General features: G+C 34.9%; 2 protein-coding genes across 3 annotated transcripts in view; one reads left to right on the plus strand and one right to left on the minus strand.

Annotated features, from left to right (window-relative positions):
- The window catches only part of LOC126771810 (SH2 domain-containing protein 4B-like), a 41,228-nt gene extending 31,360 nt beyond the window's left edge, over positions 1-9,868 (plus strand). The window contains exons 2-10 of the mRNA XM_050491916.1: positions 1,896-2,010; positions 4,472-4,588; positions 5,571-5,744; positions 6,518-6,742; positions 7,015-7,192; positions 7,711-7,807; positions 7,960-8,075; positions 8,570-8,764; positions 9,254-9,868. Of these exons, the coding sequence (XP_050347873.1) occupies positions 1,906-2,010; positions 4,472-4,588; positions 5,571-5,744; positions 6,518-6,742; positions 7,015-7,192; positions 7,711-7,807; positions 7,960-8,075; positions 8,570-8,764; positions 9,254-9,351 (1,305 nt within the window). The 5' untranslated portion in view covers positions 1,896-1,905 and the 3' untranslated portion in view covers positions 9,352-9,868. The remainder of the gene's footprint in view (positions 1-1,895; positions 2,011-4,471; positions 4,589-5,570; positions 5,745-6,517; positions 6,743-7,014; positions 7,193-7,710; positions 7,808-7,959; positions 8,076-8,569; positions 8,765-9,253) is intronic.
- Positions 9,869-10,648: 780 nt separating this feature from the next.
- LOC126771746 (cyclin-dependent kinase-like 1) overlaps positions 10,649-20,610 on the minus strand; it is a 28,805-nt gene continuing 18,843 nt past the window's right edge. For both annotated transcript variants that reach the window (XM_050491822.1, XM_050491821.1), the window contains 14 exons: positions 19,422-19,539; positions 16,896-17,036; positions 16,467-16,661; positions 16,180-16,349; positions 15,769-15,890; positions 15,305-15,485; positions 14,859-14,931; positions 14,143-14,214; positions 13,992-14,058; positions 13,115-13,188; positions 12,344-12,513; positions 11,814-11,923; positions 11,424-11,500; positions 10,649-11,339 (listed from right to left, as the gene is read on the minus strand). In XM_050491822.1, coding sequence (XP_050347779.1) covers positions 11,295-11,339; positions 11,424-11,500; positions 11,814-11,923; positions 12,344-12,513; positions 13,115-13,188; positions 13,992-14,058; positions 14,143-14,214; positions 14,859-14,931; positions 15,305-15,485; positions 15,769-15,890; positions 16,180-16,349; positions 16,467-16,661; positions 16,896-17,036; positions 19,422-19,502 — 1,578 coding nt within the window. In that variant the 5' untranslated portion in view covers positions 19,503-19,539 and the 3' untranslated portion in view covers positions 10,649-11,294. The remainder of the gene's footprint in view (positions 11,340-11,423; positions 11,501-11,813; positions 11,924-12,343; positions 12,514-13,114; positions 13,189-13,991; positions 14,059-14,142; positions 14,215-14,858; positions 14,932-15,304; positions 15,486-15,768; positions 15,891-16,179; positions 16,350-16,466; positions 16,662-16,895; positions 17,037-19,421; positions 19,540-20,610) is intronic.

The raw sequence follows: 20,610 nt of genomic DNA on the forward strand, positions 1-20,610 counted from the left end.
ATCGTTATCAAAAACCACGAAGAAAAAACAATAGTAAGAATTATAAAAATAAATACAATCACTTGTTTTCATCGTCAGGATGCTCGTGGACTATATATATCTTGTTTATGGCAGCATAATCTGTTCATGTAAAAAAAAACTTATTTGTGAAATATGCATCCATTAAATATGACGAATGGTTTAAATAAATATGAACAGATAGAAAACTATATAAATTATTCCCATAAACATAAAATTTGGACTGTCAGCAAGAATGCTAGCAGCGTTTCCTTGTTTAGATCATTTCCGTTTTTTTTTCTTAATGTAATAATGAACGAAACCTTTAGGCAGGAGTCATGTTGTTCTTCACGGTAGCATGCGAAAGCGATCCCGTGGCGCTCCACGTTAAGACGGAAAGGGTACCGCTGGTTTTTTAGTGGGTATTCCGATGTTCGGGGCGCACTCGGCGCCTTGGACACCGGCGAGCCCCACATACCCACCCACTGTTCCCGTGTGGGAAACGCGTAATGCGTTATTCCAGCATTAAAAAAAGGAGACATGTTGTTACCTACGAAGTAGTTTGACATATAAGAAAAAAAAAGAAAATGTAAATTGTTATTAGGTTATTTTGCTGTGTAAATCAGTCCTTCAAATCATAATGATCGTCAATGATGCTTCCCGAAGTTCTCATTATTATCAATTAACGATACCTATTAATAAGCTCACCTTGAGGCTGAGCACGTACGTCCCTTACGAGATTTTCTGACCAACAGATACATAAAAAAGAAGAAATTAATTTTTGACATAACTGTGCGAAGATGTTGCTATATATAAAAAAAATGTGTGTGATTTTCGTATGCCATGTTCTTGGCAGGCGCGAGGTTTCGCGCATGGTGAAGTTTTTAAATAAGTTAAAAGAGGCCTGATAAATAACTAAATAATAAATAGTATAAAAAATCAATCTATACATTTCAAATTGTTAAGTATATACTAAGGTCATATAAGACAAGGTCATCACGGAAGTCGATCACTTCTCGTTACCATTACAACCTTTAGATACGTCTTAACTTGGTCTTAACATGCGGAAGAAATAATTAACATCTTTACATACATATAATTAGCAATTACTACGTATTTAATTACTTTGTCAATGTGTGATTACATTTATTGCCATTATTCTTAATATTTTAAAAATATATTTTAATGCTTTGAATGGTTGTGTCAGACGGTGCATGTCTAACTTGCTGAGGTCTCTTTTCTCGAGGTTTTGGCTTATTCCACCACGCAGCTCCAATTATACAGGATTGAGTGATCTTGAATGATATATGACTTATTATATTACACTTTATTATGTGTCTATATCCATCTGCTGATCAAAGGCCTGCTTTCAAATATTTCCTCTTGAGGAGAATATTTGAAAATTATTCGCAAATACGGACACGCTGCGCCAATACGGATTGGGGTATAAACGTGTAGTAGATTTTCATCCGACACATGTATTGACATTGTGTATTGACTATTGAAAAATAAGATTTAATCAGATCTTATCAATTGAGATAAAATTTCACTGTCATAGATCGACACTTCGTTTATTGATATCAGTTGACATGAATTCTATTTAAAAACATTATTAAAAATATAAAATTCGAAAACTGATATGTATTTTGTTGTTAATTACATTATATCAAGTTTCGTGGTCACGATGTAATCGGTCATTTATTTCACCGGGCCAACTTGCAATTATCTTTTGGTATTGTACACAGATCAATGTACGTCTAATGTCAACTACTTTTATTACTAGAAAATAAAATATTTTTGTTTTCCAATAATATTTTTTTATTAATTTAATTGACTTCAAATATGTTAAATCTAGAGTTGTGAGAAATCTTTGATTAATATTTACTTATCTTTTACAGAATTAACAAAATGCTGCAACAGATCCTGAGAGACATGTGGGTGGATCCGGAGATCCTCGCTGAGCTCGACGAGACACAAAAACAAACGCTCTTTTGCAAGATGCGCGAGGAACAGGTACGACAACTTCCTTTTTTCTCTTCCAGCGAACTTTGAAAGAGCAACTGCCTATAATAATCTTTAGTTGGCCTATAATAATCTACCTATAATAATGATCGAAGGAAATCAACAGAGTGTCGACCGCTGCAGTATTTGTTTTCATTCACAAGAGTTTGTTAATATCCAAGTTTACTTTTCATTCCCTCCCTCATTTTCATTGTAATATGAGATCTTATTAACTGCAATCGTATAGTTGGGTAACCCCGCAAGTGTTTCATTAACAGTCTTCCTCGGACAGAAGAAATTGTTCAACGCGCCAACAGGGTATTTCAGTTTGTGGATACACATATGACTTGGATACAAAATTTCCGATTCTTAATAAATATAATCTGATCAATAAAAGTATATAATCACAATATAAATTGAACCCGCGACAGATAAAACAGACTATAGTAACATACCACTTCACCAATAATCCGTCTTAATTGACCTTCAGTATCACCTAACATTGACGTTTGGCAATCAAAGATCCTTTACGATTTAACGGTTTTTAGTTTCGCTTTATTCTTTGTTTCAAGAATGGCAAATCCATTTACTAGGATATGACCCCAAGGTTGATTAGACAATCGCTTAGGAAAGTAAAGACTAAAGTTTTAAGTCTCAATTGTTCAATATTACGTATATTTAATTTTTGAAAGTGAATCATGCTTTTTATCTTTTATTACTCCTTGAAAATATTTTGATTTATAAAACTAGAAATTACCGTTTCACACATCATTCAATCTATCTCTGATAAGATTAAAGTATACTAATTTGCACTAACAACAATTATAAAGATATCTACCGAAATAAATATGAGTAATTTATTACAAGCAACGTATATGTTAATTCCAAAGTACGTTGGTCCTACTGATCTTTCTCGGGGCATAGCGGATTGCCGTTCAATCGGACTAAAATAATGCAAGAATAAGGGAATAGAAATAGTAAAGTGCTTGCGCACACACTTGTGCACTTTGATATCTCATGCGCCATATAGTCAAATTGGAAATTTGGTTGGAAATTATATCAAAAAAACTTAGATAAGTCGTATTATAGGTTTTATATAAACATTACTGTTGTTGTGCACATAACAACTTAAGTATATTATAGTATATCGCTATCAATGATATGTACATGCTGTCGTTTTGCCCCACCCATAAATTCCTGTTCCATGTAGACAGAGGAGTGACTGTTTGAGCAAATATTATTCAAGTCGGCTATCGTAAGTTCTAATTGGCTATTATTATTCTATTTCTGTTGATTACTATAACGATTTATACAACAGATAACTTGACTATTTGTGTGAATATGGCCGCGTCATTAGCTCCGCTATGCTGTTATGCCTGAATTAGAAATGTTGTTATGTCAAAAATATGAGGCCCTATTGTGTTATTTTGGCATTTAAAACATCTAATTTTGTAACAAACGAATGTGGTAAAATTTACCTCTTTATATTTACTATTCGACGATGTTTTTCCTTCACTGTTAACGAGACAAACTATTAACCCAAATCGCAAATTATCACAAATATTAGACAGCAGAAAAAAATAAAAATATCTTTCAAATCGTTTCGTTATGAAGCACGGTTTAACATAAGGAACTTTTTGTATAGATTAATTACGCGTAGCTGGACCAAAGAGTTGTAAAAAGAATGAATACCGTGCGGTGGCTACGGCATAATAGAGATAATGCTGTTCTTGTTGTTGAATAAAATTAAGTATAACACTACTTTGACAGAAGACTAGTTTTATATATTATTTTCACATTTGAACGTCACGACTTTCATAGTAATTTTCCCCTCGAGAGAAAGTTTCACATAGATGACCACGATGAACTCGAAAATAATATATAAAATAATATCACGAAAATTTAAATTGTACAGAAGTCTAGTGCGCGTCGCAGAGCCCTTTTGGATTTGCTCAAACTTCTGTTTTCCTATTCACATTGTTACGTTTTTGCAAAATACTTTGTTCAAGTTAACGTGAAGTGATCGAATCATGTGAAAAAACAATCTTTAAGGTTTTGAATTTAAACCCAGGAACATAGTATCCAAAAAATTTAATATTAAGATAGGTTGATACATTCATATATAAATTCGTATCTTATTTATCGTATCTAATATAACTAACAGATATCAAGTGGTTAAAATTGGGGATTATCAAAGTAAGTCATTACCTGTAATGTGTGGCGTTCCACAAGGATCTATATTAGGCCCATTGCTTTTTCTTATTTATATTAATAACATCCAAGACCTTGAACTTACATGGACATATAGCTCTGTATGCAGATGATACCTGTCTTTTCTATTTTGGATCATCTGTATAAATCAATGATCCTTTGTCTTAAGTTTTAATATGAGTTTGATATTCAAATAGGCAACTAATTTACAATTTTATATCTTTTACAAAATTGAAACACTAAAATAAAATTAATTTTACAGGTGCGTCGATGGCAGGTTTGGGACCAGAAAGTAAGCAAAGAGGAGAATGAACGAAAAATCCAAACAAATGGAAAGAAGCAGGTGCAGTTTTTGAACGGAGAAGATGGAGAGCCATGGGTAGGCAAAATAGAATATAAAAAAATATAATATGATGATCATAATGTCGTCTTAACTGATTATATTTGGACAAATTTTAATGGACAAGTGTGTGCGCAAACACAAGTGCACTTTCTATTCCAACACTCTCATAATCCGATGTCACCGCAAAGTATAACTGTCAACTTCCAGACTCCTAGCAACTATTAAGAATTTCTCTACAGAAAAATCCAATAACATTTCAACGGGTTATGAACCTAGGAGCAAAGAGGCGACCTATTATGTAATATAATTATTGAAAAACGGTATTGAACAAGTGCCTAGTTGAAATTTCTAATGTTTATCTGTTAAACGCAACTACAACGCAATTAAAGTACTGGGAAACGTAATAGTACAAACTGATAACATGATATCATAAAAATAGTCTGCGTGTAAGATTGTCTTAAAAATAGTCGGTGACAATTGTTACCAAATTAGAACAAGGTGAATATAGGATTAATGTTCATCTGAATAAATAAAATTGTTTGTATCTTAAGCCAGTTTCTTACAAGAATTTCTTGAATGTATATAATGTATAAAAATAATAGCAATTATCTTAGGGTTCGAGAAGTAAGTATCGTGTTCATTACCCGTAACAGCACAAATTTTAATATTTAATACAGGTTCCATGAAGTATTTCTATGAGATCCAAAATGTTTTTATGTCTAGAAATAGTGTTAGTGTGGTCAAAATAAAAAAATAATCTGGTCAACATAGCTGTTATATACCGCATACACGACATCACCAGAAGATTAGTCATATGTTCATCGACCAGGACATCTTTTCTAATCTATTGCCACTCTTTGCGTCGATTAGGTGTTACCTGATAATCAGGATATTTATATTTCTTTACCGCTTATTATTTCACACTTATATGATTAAGATTCTACAAATTTTTTATTAAAATATGATATGAAATAAGTAATTTTTAAGTAAGCTTATAAATTTTTCTCATCTTTTTCAGGTTTGGGTAATGGGAGAACACCCTGACGATCAGTCTATTGAGAGCATTCTAGCCGAAGAGGCTCGACAGCGTGCACTGGCACAAGCGCGCGAAGAGGCCCACCAGCTCCGCAAGTCTGTTGAGAAGGAGCTCACACATCTTATTGACTACAAACCCTTGGACAGTTTAGAGCAGGTCAGTATTGCATTAGCACAGAAAGATTCATTAGCTACATTAAGTGACGAGAATGAAAAAAGAAATCCAGATTTTTACCAAATACAAACAAAGCAGGCCCTTTCAAATAATCACTAATATTACTATCCAATTAAACGTTATGAGTGTTAAGATTGAGTAAAATAATTGACCAATGGCTATTCAATGTTGAGCTAGTGAAGCTTCCATGCTATTGAAAAATGACCTTTGTTATTAAGGGATATTCATCATTTAAATTAATGAACTATATTCTTCTTTGTTAAATAATCCTCTGTTGCAATTAATTATCATATTATTAGAAGATGATAATGAGATGCAAGAAATGTTTTCATTGAGATTTTTAAAATAGGATACGCAATTCATAATTTATCGAAAGAGCATTATAAGCGTCATAGTATTTAAGTATTTCTATAATTAAAATAACATTTAGAAGCAAAACTCGTTAATTATTGGTTTTGTTATCATTGAAAACAAGCATGGTACTTTAAATTTATCCAATATTGGTTCTATTTTAATTTACATTTAAAATGCAATAAAAGTTTTACTTTCTGAGTTAGTGTTATTTGGTTGTAATTCCTTTTATTAACGTGATTCCATTGGCTCAATTATATTTTGCGATTATAAAATATTTTACGGAATGATCTTTATACTGTGTTGTCAAGAAAACATTGTTTTAAATAGAGAAAATATTCTTTATAAGTAGATTATATCCAGTTGACATATAATACATCTAAGTGTTGTAATTTTGTTTTCAGAAATTCGACCTGTCCCCAAAAAACGTTGATTCTCTCGAAGATAGCTTTGACTTGTATTGTACAGTTGATGAGCTTCGGCAAAGAATCGAGGAACTAGAGCCCGAAGTCAAGGACAAAAGTGATATAGAAGCAGAGAAGGATTATTGCGATGATCACCTTAAGTTGAACCTCAAGAAGAGTACGTTGCAGTTCAATTTTATTGAGGGAAAACGGGATGCTATACAGGTATGATTCATTTAGAGTCTCTCAATGTTGTAGTCAAACATTTTAATGTTTTCTATATTGTTGCACTTACCAACTGGGCCGACTATTTAAATTCGTAGCAGTGCCTTGATATATGACCGTATAAATATAATGATCAACTGTTTGTGAAACATATCCCAAGAAATTCCAAAGTGTATCAATTTCAAGTTCGAATCCCTTTTATAAAATTTCAGTATGACGTTGGTAATTTTTGAGTCCAACATCACCGAACTAATCCTTAGCACTCGTGATAGGACGCCAGCGTCCCCCGCACGGGCGACGGCGTGAGCCTGCGCGTGGCGGCGTGGGAGCGGCGCGTGGCGGCCGCGCGCGCCGGCGACATCCTGCGCGGCCTGCGGGCGCGCCGCGCGCGCGCGCTGCGGGACGCGCAGCTGCAGGCGCACGACGAGGACGCCGTGTGGAGGGAGCAGGGTCGGTCTCGCTCTTGTGGTCTTGTTATATATACGCTATGTCCATTTGATTCAATGATTAATATATATGTAAGCTTTGTGGTGACATTGACATTCGAGTGTTCGCAGTTGAGTCGTAAGATCCCTCTTACGACAACTGCCCCAGTGAGGTAAACGTCAAAACGTATCGTATTTTTTGAATGACAGAATAAGTTGTAGTCGATTTCAATTGTAGTGTAATAATTTCGTTAAAAATCAGTTATATACGTGAACTTTTAAATTATTAGTTTAATTTAAAAGCGTAAAGAAAAATTCAGGTTTTTTAAAATAAGAAAAGTGAAGCATGAACATTTAATTGTCGATTCTCTGTTTTGAGGTTAATATTTCATCAGTTTATTTTATTTTACTTTTATAATGTAAAACTCATTTGTTTTTAACAAATAAAACTCTGTTTTTACATGAATCACAACAACCAGTTATCATTAATTGTTTATATCGAGAATGATTTCGGTTGTTAAAACCTGGAATGTAATGTTTCAGAGCGTAAAGCGAAGGAGGCGGAGGCGACGATGCGTCAGATCGCCCGCGCGGCGCGGGAGGCGCACCGCCGCGCCGCGCCCGCCGCCGCGCCGCCCGCCGCGCCGCCCGCCGCGCCGCCCGCCGGCCCCGCCGCGCCCGCAGGTTGACACTTCATAATATATCTTGGCTAAAATCCATAAGCGAATTCAAAATATGGAAGATCCCTTTATGTTTGTATGTTAAATAATTGTTTCTAACAATTACGAATTTAATTCCAGCGGACAAACCCCCGAACAGGGAGGCTGTACTGGAATGGTTCAGGACTCAAGAATTGAAACGAGGAGTGGGCTTGGATGAGAACAACAAACCGGTTGACTGGTTTCACGGTAAGTTAATATTCAATCACAGTTCTTTGCAAATAAATACCCTTTATATATATTATACTAGTTTTCTGCGTTAAACTATCGAACTGAATCGTTATTGGAAACGGTCTTTTGTTCAAATTTGCTCCATGTAAATATCGCTAACAACAAGTATCGCTTCCATCATGGTCCTAGATCTCAGTATCTTTGTTTCATTGTCTTTATGTAGTTACAATGTCTCTTTTGTATTTAGAGGTTGTTACGTATGTTGTCATGTGACAATCCATTATACTGCCCTTTAGAATTTGGAAAGTTAAATCTCCACAACCACATGTTTTTCTAAGTTCATAGGCTTCCGATAATTATAATTCTCCGCTCTTCCTTTTTAAAGCCACGAACCGAACATATCCAGTTGGGCTCGATACAATCGCCCGCGAATTCCACTGTCAACCATTAAAATAACGATCTCGTGATATTAACTTGAGTAACGTTGTACATTTTGTTCGCTTGCCCGCCAGGTCTGATCAGTCGGTCGGAGTCGGAGCGGCTGCTGAGCGGGCGCGCCGAGGGCAGCTTCCTGGTGCGCGTGTCGGAGCGCGTGTGGGGCTACGCGCTGTCGTACCGCGGCGCGCGCTGCAAGCACTACCTCGTCGACGCCAGCCGCGGCGCCTACCGCCTGCTGGGCGACGCGCAGCGCGCGCACCGCTCGCTCGGTAACCCGCACAGACCTGACACTCACACTCATCAGTGACTCTAGCGCCAAACGAATCATCTATACGTAAACTAGTCGCCATCTCCGGCAGTAATACCACTCACTAATCTACTCACAGATTACGATCTCTCTACTATAAATGTGATTAAAACTTTAAAAAGACCGTAATTGTTTCCGAAATTAAATAATAATATCCTGTGACATTTTTCACACACGGCCATCTGATACCAAATTAAGCTTGTACAGAGCTCGTGTTATGGAAACCAGACAACTGATATACTACATATACTACTTTTCTTTTGTAAATACATACTTATATAGATAATTACAGCCAGACTCAGGACAAACAGACATGTTCATGCACACAAATGTCTGTCCTGGGTGGGAATCGAACCCACAACCTTCGGCGTGAAAGGCAATTGTTCTCCCAACCACGCCAACCGGCTCGTCAAATAAATAAAATGAAAGTGTAATCGATCGGTTGTTCCAGCCGATCTTATCAACTACCACAAGACGACGGCGATCACCGAGAGCGGCGGCGAGCTGCTGACGGCGCCGTGCCCGCCCGCGCGCCCGCCCGTCGTGTAGCGCGCGCCGCTCCCGCGACGGAGCCGTGCGATATCAGTCAATGTACCGTTAATTAGCTATTAGGATATACTCTTTACTGTTTATATGAATAATTGAGATTTTGACTAAGTAGGAACGACTAAATAAAGTTACATTTTTTTAGTTTAGTTTAAAGATTCCTAGTAGCAACCTTTTTGTTAATCGATTGTTTATAGGTGCTAATACACTTTACAATTAAGATGTAATTTATGCTTTTGAATATATAACGAGTTTTTAAGAAGGATTAGATCTCGACATTTAAAAAAAATATGTTTATTTATTGTCATAAACAATTTTAAGCATTGGTTATCTGTGCTCCAGTATTATTGAGACAATGTTCCCGAAAGCGGGAAAAAATGTTAGCCAAAGTTGTTTTTTTTTTTTTCGAAAATTGGTGTTTAAGTGTTTATTTTATGCCATTTACGCGTATGTTTATAACTATTATATTCGATCTTGTTTATTGTTTAGTCATTAACTGCCAACTAGATATATATGAATTTACACATAATATTTTTGTTTTATTTAAAAATATCAACCTTACTCTACAGTCATAATAACACGACAAAAATTCTAATGTGCATACTGTACATATTCTTTGTTATAAATACTTACACCTGTGCCTGTTTAATTAAAAAAAAACTACGAATTTTGTTATAACTAAATGATCAGGTATAAAACTAAAAGGCAAACGTATATTTATTTAACAGAAGGGTATAAAAAGAATATTACCTCCTAACTGATATTGTAAAAGCGAAAATGCGTTTATTTATTTATGATGCTTTCACGTTTTAACAACTCAACTGATCATAATGGAATTTTGGAGGCACTTACATAATAGACATAGGGTTAACAATACCACCCCCCTCTTTACATGCGGCGAATAAATAATAAAAAGCAAAAGATATATCTTACGGTTTTCCATTATTGGTTCAGTTTCATTTCTAGACCTGATTCAATATGGTCGAATACCACGTATGAAACTCATAACATGAGCGTGTATGTGTAACTTCTAACACCAACACACACACGTATAGATGTTTCAAATTTCATCTTTATATATTAGTTTCGACTGTCAGTCAAGATAAAAGATTTTACAAGTATACATTGAAGGATTAATAAATAACCTATCAGCTAAGATGCTGACAGTTTATTTATATCTCTATAAATAAAAGACAACAATATAGGTAAAAAGGATTTTAATATCGCGTGTATTAAATTTTTCATAATATACTGTACATATTTACAAAAAACTCAATTAACAAATATCTACTTGCATAAGTTCATCTAAATTCGTCACATTGTCATAATTATTGTTACATCATTAAATTTAAAAATATCAAATCAAATTCAAAATATTGATGACAAGCAAAAAAACTTCTGATTAAAATAAAAATGTTCGGCAATGGAAGTGCCAAGTGCATAGAAGTGCCAACTTCTCATAAGAGAACACTAATAATATTTAATTTATCTACGTTATAGATAAAGACACAAACTGCTTTTATGTTTAAAATGCGGACACATTATCTATTCAATAATAAAGAATAATAGTGTTTTAGTACAGTGATGATAAGCAACTAAAATAAACACTAGATACTTTCTAATAAACGGCACATATTTTCCAAATAAAATGAATTAACACACACCATTCATAGCTATTAATAAATGATTCTATAGCAATTCATGTAGACTTAAATATGAATAATATTTTACCTTCGCCAGTAACACTGTAAAGTTTCACAAACCAAAATAAAGAAAGAACACGTGTTTTTTTTTTTAAATAGTAGCAAATTATTAAAACAAGATACATTCAAAAACGTGTCCGTTCTATTTTCAAATTATTATTTTTTATTTCGAACAAACTTTAAATGTTTCACAGAACTGTAATTTTAATAGTGGCTGGCTCTCCACAAGCCATGTCCATATAGTCACATATACGGAAGATTCGTTGGCGTTCTTGAATTTGGAGTTACCTAAAATATTTAAAAAATATATAAATACATTTGATGCAATACATTGGACTAATGAAATACAATATGCGGAATTAATGCACTTACAGTATGATCCCACACGTCATAAGACTTGGTGTTATACGCAGGTGGCTTTTTGGCTTTCTTAATTGGGCTGTTGCTCGCTGAAATAAAAAAGGTAGAGATACAAAAAAGAGCTTACTACTACTAATTGCAATAGTAATTATCAATAGATATCATTTATGTTCGGTCGCATTGGGATCCTCTACAATATAACTTATAAAATATAGATAAAAAATAGTAACTTTGGTCCTGGAAAATAAAAAGAGTGCTATAATTCATAAGCTACCGTGTAGCCACAGTTGTATAATAATAATAAAGTAGTAACATTATTGACACTATAATATATCTCTAGAGATATCTAGACGGGACCCGTTTATACAAAGTAACCACTACCCACACATCTATAGGACATACCTCCAGGTACATATGGTAGTGAAAAATCTGGCGTCATTTTCTTAGCAGCTTTCTTTGCAGCGACTCGACCACGCAAGAGTTCCTCGTCCATTACGAGCTTACTGTTTACTCTGTAATTTTTTACAAAATGGATTAGCGTAGAGCCGGATACATGGTCCTTAAACTATAACTAAGACTATGGTTTCAAATCCAGCCTAGCACACTATGGAGTAAAACATCGTAATGATTCACGCAAACGTACATCGTTTGCGTGAATCCACCTACGTGGGTTAGCCAGTGTAACTACAGGCGCAATGGGACATAACATTTCAGTTCCCAAAGTTGGTGATAATTATTACGGCCCTAATGTCTAATGGGCGGTGGTGACCATTTTCCGTTTTATTCCTTATAAAACTGTTCGCCTTACAATTTCCATCGTGATCAAAGGAATGTTCACAATAAAAGGTGGATTATTGAGTTTGTGAAACGATTCCATGAAAAGTCTCCAAAAATATTTTCAAATACTTGGATGCTTTATAAAAGTATCTTACTTCTTAATGTAGGGCGTTCGTGGATATGAGTTGACGGGTACGGGAAAAGTCTGGAATGTTTCATCAATCGCACGCGCCAAAGACCGAGGTAACGTCGACTGCGCCCCCACACCCGTAACAGAGCCTCCAGCGACGGTATTCATCGTATTAGTGACGGTGTGTAAAGATCCCTGTAAATTTTTAAGTAATGATATCCTCCTGACTGATTTCGGCCACGGAGGCCATCCTCAAGGAAGACTTGTCAACTTCACGGTACATATTATAGTTAAAAAGTAAGTGCCGCAAATACTATTGCATTCTCTCTTCCCTCACTCTCATAATCCGATGAGACGCCAAACGCGACACGACTGCAAAGAATTCAGGCGCAGGACCGACGATTTTGCGTGCTTTCCACCCACTTCCAAATTCCAGACTCCGCTCAGCTACTGAGAATTTTCGACAGAATATACCAATAACTTTTTATCAGCAGAGCCTGGAGTTTGAAATCAGGACCTAGAGATCTGTGGCCTTATATCAAGCCACTACACCAGTGATGCTATACAAAATTTATTCTCTCGTTTATAATAATTACAACTAATGCAATAAAAACTTAACATATTATAATAAAATCAGTCACTGTAAGTGTGCGCTGTGGAAAAGCTATGAGTTAGTTAAGTTAATCTATTTAAAAATGTATAATTTTTTTCGAGCTTAACATAATGTATTTTCTTAATTAACTACAAATATTTGAATTTATATGACACTTTTAAATATATAAGAGATTAACTTTACCTCATTTTCTTGTGCCATTTGCGATTGCGGCGTTCTTTTCTCAAAAGGTCCACTTTCCATTTGTATGTCTGTACCTGAAGATAACATTATAAGTAGTTTATTTATTTAAACAATCAAACCTTTAAAGCAAATGAAGAAAAAAAAACAAATACACGAATATAAAAATTGTAATAAACAATATTGATAAACGTAACATTCGTAAATCCTACTTAACATTGCAAGGTTATAATAAGGTTTTGTCTAGATCATCTGTGTACTATATGAAATTATAATTTCATGGCTTTGATTAAAACCCTGTGACATTCATGTATAACTATGTAGTTATAAAATAAGGTAGGCTGATTGATTGATTTACACTTAATCCTATGGGAACAGATCTTCGTATTCAGAGTAGGTTTAATTGGCCTTAAATAATTTCTTCGACTTTCAAAATATTGTTATAAGCTAAGGTATACGATAAAGGGTTAATTTTATTCATAAATCTTTATATTCAAATCGTAATTTATGTGTGCTTATATTATATCTACACTAACAGCCTGTGAATGTCCCACTGCTGGACTAAAGCCTCTTCTTCCGTTTGAGTAGAAGGTTTGGAGCTTATTCCACCACGCTGCTCCAATGCGGGTTGGTAGAATACACATGTGACATCATTTTAATAAAATTGGACACATGCAGGTTTCCTCACGATGTTTTTCTTCACCGTCAAGCACTAGATAAATTATAATCACAAATTAAGCACATGAAAATCCAGTGGTGCTTGCCCGGATTTGAACCCACGATCATCGGTTACGATTCACGCGTAATTGTAAATAAATTATAAAGTTCGTATAGAACATATTACTGTGAAGTATAACGCTGAACCGGTCTTGATACTTACTCGGAGTGTAATTGTAATCTATTAGCGATTCCCCCGCGTTGCTGCTTGTACGAGATCTACTGTGATCCTTTAAAAAAAAAAAACAATTTTCAGAGGTTACACAAAAACACTTGTAATATTATTCGAAAAGATAATAAAATAACATACTCACAGCTATAATATTTAACGTCCATTGCTGGCGCGGTTTGTTTACGACTCGTGCCGGGCCGTGAGTGGCTGGTGTCTTATAATAAAAAAATATTTATTTAAAACTTCAGTTGGATTATTGTTAGTTATAAAACTTAATTTTAGGGCTATCAATAATTATTTGTTATGGCAATTTTATCAATCGTCCGTCCGCACTACGTAACTTGAGTGTGTAATATTAATATTATATATATTTTACTAAGCCTTTAAAGGTATCTAGGAATCTAATCTATGTGCAATGAATTGTCGAGGAATTGCTGACTCTGATAGTAGTACAATTTATATTCATTTCGGAGTCAGAGGTCCATCACCAGTGTCGCTAATATAAATAAAAACCCTAGATTTAAATAACACTGCAAACAAATTGTGTACATGATTCTTTTGGGTGTAAATAAAAATTTATTATTATTATTAAAAGTAGTATATAATGATACAAGTATCTATAAATCTGTAGTCTAGAACTGAATGTGACAAATAAACGCTAACACTTAAGTTTAACATTACTAATACCAACAATATCACGCAGTCATTATTATTAACGTAAGTATTATCGACATTAGCCCTTTTAGCCCCAGAGTTTATTTATTTGTTTACAAAACAAATTATCAAATCTAAAATCAGTGTTTTATGCAAAAACTTGCAGACAAAATAGCATTTACAAATACAAACTCATATACGTACTTCAATTTCTTTGCCCAATTTTTTCTTGAGCTCGGCGTTGAAACTCTCCGCAAATCCGTCAGCTAAAAAATATCTGCAAACATTTCATTACATTCCGTTGAAAACATATTGATTAAGAAATAAACCTACTAACACTTAGTGTGTGAACAACCCATTTGAAGGGTAGATACTAACCCATCAGTAAGAAGCATTCACGAAAACGGTTAACGTCAAATGAATGTCAATGTAATCTTGTTGCATAACTAGTCTGTCTGTGCATTTTTAATGGGATAAATATCAGGAACCTATACAAAGAATGTCATACGAAACAAGAAATAAAATATTTATTTATGAACATTTAGAGAAATGTATGTGGTGCATTTCAATAATTTAGCCAAATGTGATAAATATGAAAAAAAGTAATTGAGGATTGCGTTTTAAACGGTCCGATATACTCCACGACTAACTTATGTCTTAAAAGCGCTGAGGCGGAAGGCCGTGCTCGAGGCTCGGTGCGCAGGCACGCTGCGAGCAAGTCCTTAGCGTGCGCCGCGCCAGGCAAGGATCCACGTGTTCCGCTCACAGCCGCCAGCGCCGCACCGCCTGACAACCGAGATACAACTTGCTGGTGACGAGGAGCAAGTTTACCTGAAAACATTACAATATTCATCTATTTTAGCTGTGGAAGGCGGGCGAGCTAATGGGCCACCATGTGGGTGGTACCTACCCAGATACTTGCACAATGCTCTACCACCAGTATAGTATACGTTTATAATAAGATCACGTGGTCAAATATATTTGAGTCAATGTCATATTACAACAATTAATCTTGAAATATAACTATGAGTATAGAATAATATTGAATATCCTATTCTAAACACAATATATATTTCCTATATATGGAAACCTATAAAAAAAACAACAATCTCACCAGCGGTCTTTATAATCAGCGCTAATTGGTCGATGTCCGAGTCGCCCGGGAACAGCGGATCGCCGGTTAACATCTCCGCGAATAGACACCCGATGGCCCAAATGTCTACCTCTGGACCGTATCTACGAAAAAGGGCGCAAAACTAAGACACAATATTGGCAACAATTTAAATTGTACAAGTAGAAATTAAGGGTCTTGTTTTTATTTATTGAAACCTTATTAATTATAACAAGTGATTATTAGGCATTCTCTGTTAGAAAACTTTTGGACTAGTTAGGTTTTTATGATGGTCGCACATGGAAATTATACATATTTTTTTTATGTTATGCTGTAATATGTATTATTGTAAATATATTTTTACAAAACAAATGATAGAGAACAATAAATAAAATAGAATATATTTGGTATAACCTGTGTTCAGCGACCAGCAGCTCGGGAGCTCTGTACCATCTCGTGGCGACATACTCCGTGTAGAGCTCGCCTGGCGCGGCAAGGGCTCTTGCGAACCCGAGATCGCATAGCTTGACGATACCGTTGTTAGAAACTAGAACATTTTCGGGTTTAACGTCACGATGGATTATCTGAAAATAAGATTATAAATACGCTGAAGATGATTACATCTTACATAGTTACAGGAATATAAGATAGCCAAAAAATTCTCGAAAAGCAATTATATTAATAAACTCCAATAAACTAACCGAATTCTGGTGACAATAGTCAATCCCTTTAAGCAGCTGGTACAGGTGTTTCTTTGCAGTATCTTCACCTAGGCCACCGGGACAAGCTTCCAGTTCATCCAGCAGAGTGTGATCCAAATATTCAAATACCAAGTAAAACCTACGTTTTCGACGAAACACTTCGAGCATATTCACTAGATGATCATGGCGAAGTTTCTGGAAATATTTTTCGTTATATTAACTAGCTGTGCCTTCCGATATCATTGACATTATTTATACTCCAAATGATTGACCGGATTCATTAAACACGTATTACATAAGAGGGAATTTTAAAGTAATCAAAATATTGTATTATTTATGTATAAGCACGAATAACGCTGAGTTTATTATTTTGAGGAAACATTTAAGTGGCGTTAACAATCCAATTAATATTTGTATTAATTTGTTCACCTTTAGCATCCTTATCTCTCTCAGCGCCATCTTCCTGACAGTTACATCGTCTTCTGTCTCCAGGAACTTCTTGATAGCAACGAGCTGACCAGTGTCTCGGCGTCTGCACTTCAACACAACACCGTACGAGCCCTCTCCCACCTAGAAGTAATGAATATAGCTCAACGTGTAAACATGTCTGTATGTATTGCCTAAAGTTAAAACGCTTTAAGTAATTTACACAACACCCTCATATAAATTATCGAGGTACCGCCGTATCACATTTTTTTGCAATATCCATGATTATGTCCTACTTACCGATTTCAGCCACAGCGGCCGATCTCAAGAGAGATAAGTCAACTGCGCAGGACTCTTTATAGTGCACAAGTGTGTTCGCTAACACAGATACACTCACTATTTCCTAACTCTCGTAATCCGATGGGAGGGGAATCCGACATGGCCAAAAAAGAGTTCAGACGCAGGACTAACGGATCAACTTCAAGACACCGGGCTGCTACTGACAATTTTCAACAGAAAAAAAACCAATAACCTTGAACCCAGGACTTCTCTAGTCTAGTCAGTAGACCATAAATGCAGTCAATATCATTAACTGATTACGAAATATAATAAGCCATAGCCTTAAAAAACAATTGATCAAACTAAACGGTAACATAGCAGAACGGGGTAAAGTATATTTAGTAAGCGTATTTGAATATTCGAATTGATTAAAGCCCTAGTTTATACACCCTATTTCCGATTTAAAATTATGTGTCCACCTATCTATGACCCACCCTTCTTTCTGTCAACAGGCATTCCTTTAACTACGGATGATATGTCTATAATATAGCTTATAATATTTACACTAAACTAGGTCACATTGCACCACAAGGCAAACTGGAAATGTCATAATTTATTCAACTACTACATACGTAATCATTTCCCTGACTTTTAACAAAATACAGTGTCAGTTGGTTAGTTTTCATAAGCGACGTTATTGAAGTGACTGACCGAGCAAGAACGGAACCAGCTTAGATATTATCGTATGTTGTTTTGGCGAAATAGGGTTTTAGTATTTTGAGAAATTAGGTTGCTTAAAACAAAATAGTGCTTTAAACAAAATTTATCAGTGGTAGGGCTTTGTGCAAGCTCGTCTGGGTAGATAACACCCACTCATCAAATATTCTACTGCAAAACAGCAGTATTCCGGTTTGAAGGGTGAGCCAGTGTAATTACAGGCACAGGGGACATAAAATCATAGTTCCCAATGCCAATGTCTAAGGGCGTTGGTGACCACTTACCATCAGGTGGCCCATATCCGCCTTCCTATTCTATAAAAAAAATGAGACTTCCAATTGTTAATAGAGTTGGATTACCTTGAAGACGAAAATTAGGATAGATAATAATTTATAACGAAACTGTTATTAACTTCACTAGTCTCGCAATGTTTTTCTATGCCGTGGTGAAATGTTTATAGCATTTTTCAGTCGTTCTATCGAGCAACCCTCATATTTTATCAATCTACAGATTATACGAGCCGAACGTAGAAATAATCGGCCTTACTTATAAACGTTGCTTAGCGGCTGTTTAGTTAAACACTGATTTCTCTCTTTCTGTCATTATCGATTTGGCATTCGAAAGAAGAAGATACGGCATTGTATTTACATTATACTTGTAATTTTATATGTATTGATAATATAATGTATTTATTGATATATATTATGTATATTTTATATTTACATTTATTTATTAGTTTGTTTTAATCATAAATTAATATTATTTTATTTATTATTACAGCACCGCCTACCTCATATCCTATGAGTTATTACTTACACCATTGGTTGCCTAGAAGAGATAAGGTCGACAAAATTATATGCTATTTTTATTTAGGCTGTATTCATGTTTTGTGTTTTTTTTTTCTTTTATACAATAAAAAAGTATAAAGTAAGTATAACTTATCACTCGCTAAACAAGGATAATAAATAATGTCAAGTTTCGTATATTATTTGAACACAAACATGTTTGGCGCAACACGAACTTGTTGTATAAGATAAAGATAAGGCTCAAATAAAATATAAAATCATAATCAATAATTACACATTAAACGCATATTGATTTTATTATTTTGATGACCATGAATGTCATGCGACAATACCTTTGAGACTTAAATACAAAACTACCATTATCAAACCAAGCGGTATATCTCCTTCTATATTATTATTATTAATACATCTTACCGTTCACCTCGTATTCTTCTTTTCGTATATAGAATTTGATTAAAGGATAATAGGGTTCTTAAAGCTAGTACACTTAATCAGGTTTCCATTATACTAATATACTTCGTATGAAATTGGTTTCAGATCAAAATCATTAGTATTTTGCTCAACATTATACATTTAATAAAAATAGAAAATAAATACGCAAATTGACATGTAATTACAATCAGATCGGATCGGATCTGTAAAGGTAGAATGTAGAACGTAGAATGTAGAGCGCAGTTCTAGGTTTTGAAAATTATGAGTGATCTAGTTTAATCTCGGTAATACTCACAACAGCCAGTTGCTCATATTTATCCATGGCTCGGCTCCTAGGAGTGGAGGGGGAGAGGACGGCACGACGGACACGATCCATACTTATAATATTCACGCATCATCGGTAACTTCTGAAACTAAAAAAAAAAAATATGATCATACAGTTTCCGAAATTTCTGTACAAAAAGATATAAAGAACGAAATAAAGATGTATGTATGTCAAAAAATGTATGAAGCTTTCGAAAAACTTCTCTTTGTTAAATAAAAGTTTATAAAGATAATATGTATACAATACATACATAGATATATTCGAATCACTCGCAGATTAATTGTAATTAATACTCGTACTAGGATGTAATAAACGAGAACGCAGTTCAACAGCAGCAAACCCGGATAAGCATCTCATGTGCTTAATGAATGCTTATAATTTATATGTGGTGGAATAAGTCTTCTCAAAAGGAGGAGTCAATATAGCACAGCTTTGGGACATTATCAGTCAGACTTGCCTGCATAAAGTTGTATCACCGATAAGCTTTCTAATTTTCAAGGCATCTTTTTATTTTATTTTCACTTAGCTTAATTTGAAACAGAAATTGTTAATGTGTTAAGTATTTTCTCAATAATGGCGTATAAAATATTCGTATATAATCATCTATTAAACATTAAACGCATATTGAAATTCAATGTGACACACTACCTAGGTTCATATACATATAAATTATCGTCCCGACAAATATCGGTATATTTGTCGGGACGCTGTATGTTGACGTGTTGCGGGCGTATTGCATTATTTGGATCTGAAACTATCGGTCTCGAAACGTTTACAATAAGCGCAATCTAACTTTGCCGGTCTGCAGTTAACCTCTCCAAAACGTATTACGTATTATTATCACGCGCTATAAGTTCCCAAATCGTTAGTCTTAGTTACCACCTGAAGTCTACGCTTTTGTTCCTAAAAACTGTCCAGGCGCTTGCAAATAGTTTCTGACCTTAAATAGTGCTTATTGTTCCGATCTAACATGACCGACATGATGATATGTGAAGTAACTGCCATTTATTTTAAAGTAGGTAGGCTATCTGGCAAATGGACCACCTGATGATAAGTGGTCATCACCACAAAAACATAAGTACTGTAAAAAATATTTTTTAGCAATCCCTACATTGCCAATGCGCTATAAACTTTGGAATTAAAATATGCCTGTAGTTAC

This window comes from Nymphalis io, chromosome 11 (genome assembly GCF_905147045.1).
Source record: "Nymphalis io chromosome 11, ilAglIoxx1.1, whole genome shotgun sequence".
In the NCBI taxonomy this organism is placed as follows: Eukaryota; Metazoa; Arthropoda; class Insecta; order Lepidoptera; family Nymphalidae; genus Nymphalis; species Nymphalis io.